This window comes from Formica exsecta, unplaced genomic scaffold, assembly GCF_003651465.1.
Source record: "Formica exsecta isolate Colony F162 unplaced genomic scaffold, ASM365146v1 scaffold733, whole genome shotgun sequence".
Classification (NCBI taxonomy): Eukaryota; Metazoa; Arthropoda; class Insecta; order Hymenoptera; family Formicidae; genus Formica; species Formica exsecta.
The window spans coordinates 39,947-44,860 of record NW_021853499.1 but is presented as its reverse complement, the minus strand read 5'-3'; the positions used below and the strand labels follow the sequence as shown (position 1 = coordinate 44,860).

Here is a 4,914-nt window from a genome sequence, read left to right as displayed (position 1 = left end):
AATGGAAAGAGGGCAAGAGAGAAAAAAAAAAGAAAGGATTAAATTTACGAGGAGCGGGTGAATATAAAATTAAAAACGAACACGCTATCCTCTTAATTTTTGGGGCCAATTGGTGTGACGAGGGAAAAGACACGCGTATATATCTGTAAAATTGTTATTTATATTACTTTGGGTTTTTCACTCGAATCGCCGGATCGACAAGCGAAACTCTGTCAACAATTAATTTGTAAATACTTACGATTAAAATTGAATCATTAAGATGACGATCTTCTCTCCTAATAATTCGTTTAATAATTATAGAACTTATCATAGGAACTTTCTTCGTTTGTTTCTGCAAAAGGGGTGCCTCGCACTTTCCCGCATGTAAAATTGTAATTAAGGGAGAAAGAGTCAAGCTTCTTTTTCGCGCGAGAAGCGATCGAAGATCGAAGCACCGTGCCATATGTAACATACATCGAGATTATAAGAATTCTCTTATTGCGCGAGAGCGATGAGACGAGGGTGCGATCGAGAATACACAGATACACATACACACACACACACATACACATACGCGCATCAGATGACGAAACGAAATACACGCAACGCATCGTGTGATTGCAACAGTAGCCGAAGTATAAGAGTATAAGGATCTCGAGTGATATTATACGCTTCGTTTACGTAACGCAATGCGCGCGTCTCAACGATATCGAAAAATCTGATGCTGCGTTATCGGGGAGTTTTGCAGTACGCATTACCTCGAATACGGTAAACGCCGAAAAAAAAAAAAAAAAAAAAATGGTCGCAATGACTTTTATATTGCGTCTCGTTACACATTATCATTATTAATTATAAGCGTTATGATACAAAAATTATCATTGTAAATAACAATTATTGTCAATTATATATGCATTGATTATTGATCTTTATTCTTATTCTAATTATCACTCATTGAATCGTATCAATAAAAGTGGAGCGAATTATCTCGTCAAAAAAAAAAATAAAATAAAAAAAATAAAAGTAGAAAGATGAAAACAAAAATTCTTCAATTTTCGCTTAAAGTATATACAAAGCATTCGCTTTAATTAAAATACCTGTTTTTATGCTGAGAAGAATCATCGTGTTACGTGAATAAAGATACCAGCGTTTAGCGTATTCCAAATACGTTATTGCAAAAAGTCTTCATTATCGTTCAGCGTGATAATTAAATACTTCCACATGAAATCCGGCCCGGAGCGTCGTTCGACAAGTGTGCATTGCGGATACGCACGCACCCTTCCTAAATTTACTTCGCACAAATAACGACGACAACGTTAGTGTAACTTACGACGGACCATATCAATGAATCATATCAGCGAACGATAAAAAAAAAAATAGAAAGAAAGAAATGAAGGATATCCTCGATTGTGCGAGCCTGAGGCGAGAGAGGCGATGTGTGAGTTTTCGACATGTGCTTTTAAATAACAACGAGCTCTCCTGTACAAAAGTATCGCCGCGATTGCGAGCGATCGTTCCTCCTGCTAACTTACGTTACATTCGTCGAGGGAAATTCGTACTTATCAGTTTTATTTTATATAGAATTTTTTAAAATAATCATATACTTATTTGCAATGTATGTAAAAAAAAATTTGAATTAATGGATTTATATTTTTTTCACATTAAAATACTATCGTCTATAAAATTGCGAAATATCGACTCGCTTATAGAGAGAAGATAATATAAATTATAAATCATGCAGCAATTTAAAATGTAGAAATCGTAAGTACGAATTCGCCTTGGCGCACGTTTGCTTAGGCTTAAGCTTGCCATAAGTGATGATTTGTTAAAGCAACTTCCCTCCTAATCTCCGTTGAACGCGCCACGAAACGACATACAACGCTTTATTGCGAATTGCTTCCCGCGAGCCCGATGTGAAACCGAGATATGCGAATTAATAAGAGTAATAATAGACACGAGATATATGTATAAAGGAGACACGAATAGAGAGAAAAGTCGCGCGTGTGGAACGGATTTAAATGATTAAACGGGGATTACTCGACGAAGCCTTTCAAAAATGCCGAGCTGAATGAGAGGCAGACGAGAGATTGAAATATCATTAAAAAATATTTCATTATATATAATATAATTACGTCCTTATATTTCTACATAATTATGAAAGAGATCTGTTGCTCCTCTAATCTTTTTTTTTTTCCGAGAATAAAATGTCAGAGATTCGTATAATCCGGACACGGTTTTAATCAGGAGACACGAATAGAGAGAAAAGTCGCGCGTGTGGAACGGATTTAAATGATTAAACGGGGATTACTCGACGAAGCCTTTCAAAAATGCCGAGCTGAATGAGAGGCAGACGAGAGATTGAAATATCATTAAAAAATATTTCATTATATATAATATAATTACGTCCTTATATTTCTACATAATTATGAAAGAGATCTGTTGCTCCTCTAATCTTTTTTTTTTCCGAGAATAAAATGTCAGAGATTCGTATAATCCGGACACGGTTTTAATCAAAAATCGAAATGTTAGATTTATTCCAAGTTATTTCACTTTAGGACTGTCTCCGTAGCGGCTCTTAGTTTCATCGTATCGATTTTGCGACGTTATTGAGATCGGAATTTCAATGTTTGAAAGGTTTTTTTTAGCTACTGAGCTGGAAGAACAGCCGAGCGCCCAGCGACGTGAAAAATTCTCTCACGCGCATTAATTAAAGACACGCGAGGAGGACGAGGCGAAGCGAAAAATCGCGGCGCGCGCGTTGCCACTCTCTGTACATGTTAAATACACACAACGTTCCACACAATTGTTGCGAGAGTGCTGCACGTAGAGAATGGCGCAAAAGGAATGTCTAATTATCTATTTAAATAAGCGACCAATACACACACGCTGGAATAAATAGGCTTGTTATTGCGACGAATTTGCTCATTCATTATCAACCGACGAATCGTTTACCAGCTACGAACCTGTACTCGTGAGAATTAAACGATCTTGATTCTTGGCAAATGCGCTTGTTTCTGTCCGATTATCCTGCTCAGCATCCATTTTCGTCCTCGAGTCCACGTTGCTTGATTTTTATAAAAACATAGATGAGAGTTAGAATGTGCAATAAATTATGGAATAAAATTGCCATCATCTCTTCTTAAGAAATTTTTTATTCCGTATTTTAAAATTTAATTAAAGGAGCTTGATCTCTTTTTTGACGGAGGCTTTCTTGAGAACGAGAACAAATGTATGCTGAGAAATTTAAAATGAAATATATTATATGTTAAAGATCGACTAATATTTAACTCTTTCAAAATTGCATTTGTTCCATCTGCATTTACTTGATATTTTTTTTTCATACATTCCATTAATTCGCGCGTTCTCCATATCTTCGGCGAGATGTAACACTGAAAAATAAGATAAAGTCACACACATACGCACGTGCACACACCAGCGAGTGTATCCGCGATTACGATACCCTAGGATGCGAGATCTCTTGTCTCGCGGTAGGAGTGGCGACAAGGGTAAACACAACGGAACCAATCGCCGAGGAAGGGTGGTCCAGCCCGGTGTTTGTCTTCTCGATTCTCCTCCGCTCCTGGGGATGATACGGAATCGCGTGGAAGAGCCTAAGCGTTCCGTACATCCGCGGCCAATCGAACCGAATCGCCGCCAAGTCGGAAGAAACGTAAAATCCTGAAGTCGACTATTAGATCGCTCCGGTCTCTTTTCGCACAGTTCCGAATTAACAATCGTCAAGAACTCGCGCGCGAAACCGCCATGGTACCATAGACCTGACTTCCGTAATGTTCGTTTAAATCATTTTCAAGCTAGAGAGTTGAATATTCAACTATAATCGTAAGAATTATTTTATTTTAAAACTATCAAGTATTGACAGTTCATTGCGTAGGGATTTTATATAATTAATCATTTGCATATAATTGCAACTGTTAAAAGTTTTATTATATATTCATATATGGTCAGTGTGTAAATATTTATCTGTCAATTTTTAATTACCAATTCATAAAGGGAAACCTTCTACATGCATATCAATAATTTTGATTAAAGTCACGACACGCGGATATTATTCGTTGCTCGGGTATTTTCCGAATATTAATAAAAACAGGCGCGAATATAGGTAAATGAAATAAAATCGCCGATTATACTCTATTTATTCGATTCTACGATATTCGTATGTGTGGTAAAAGGGGTGCGTATATATGAACGATCGCAAATAAGTAGAAAAAAAAACCAATCGAGATTCGATTCGCGTGGGATACCACCATGCTTCGCGGCAGGAGCAAGAACAGGCCGGAGAACAACGAGAACAACGAGGGAACGGACGGTAAACAGAGGAGACCGAAATGCGCCCGTTGCAGAAATCACGGTCTCATCTCGTGGCTGCGGGGCCACAAGCGGGAATGTCGTTACCGGGAGTGCCTGTGCCCCAAATGTTCACTGATCGCCGAACGGCAGCGAGTGATGGCCGCCCAGGTAAGCCGAGGATCTCCAAATCGTTTAATTTAAATTAAACGATCGAACAATCCTTCCTCTACCCCTGTATTAATTTAAAAATAATTTTCTATAATTTTTTCACATTTTAATTTTTTTTTTTTAATATATTAGAAAATTACGAACGATGTCAAATCCGAGACGGATATCATTCGCGAGTGCGTAACAATGTCTCTCGTATATCCCGCGCTTCATTCTCTCGTAGTCGCTAATTTAGTACGCGCGAGAATTATCTTTGCGCTTTGAGCGTAAGGAAAATGTGAAAGAAAAATGTCAATTCGCTGCACGCGCAATTGAGCGTAATTAACGCGCCTCCGATATTTTATTTCGCACGATTCACCCTCGATATTTAAAGAGACATCACATCGAAGCTCGTTATTGTCGAGCCAATGTTGGAAAGAGAATCTCGCGCATAGTTCCTTTTTTGCAAAAAAAAAAAAAAAA

At 37.7% G+C, this 4,914-nt stretch overlaps 1 protein-coding gene across 1 annotated transcript in view; it reads left to right on the top strand.

The window, feature by feature from the left end:
• The first annotated feature begins 2,224 nt into the window (after positions 1-2,224).
• The window catches only part of LOC115243792 (doublesex- and mab-3-related transcription factor A2-like), an 8,404-nt gene continuing 5,714 nt past the window's right edge, over positions 2,225-4,914 (top strand). The window contains exon 1 of the mRNA XM_029821026.1: positions 2,225-4,452. Within this exon, the coding sequence (XP_029676886.1) occupies positions 4,243-4,452 (210 nt within the window). The 5' untranslated portion in view covers positions 2,225-4,242. The remainder of the gene's footprint in view (positions 4,453-4,914) is intronic.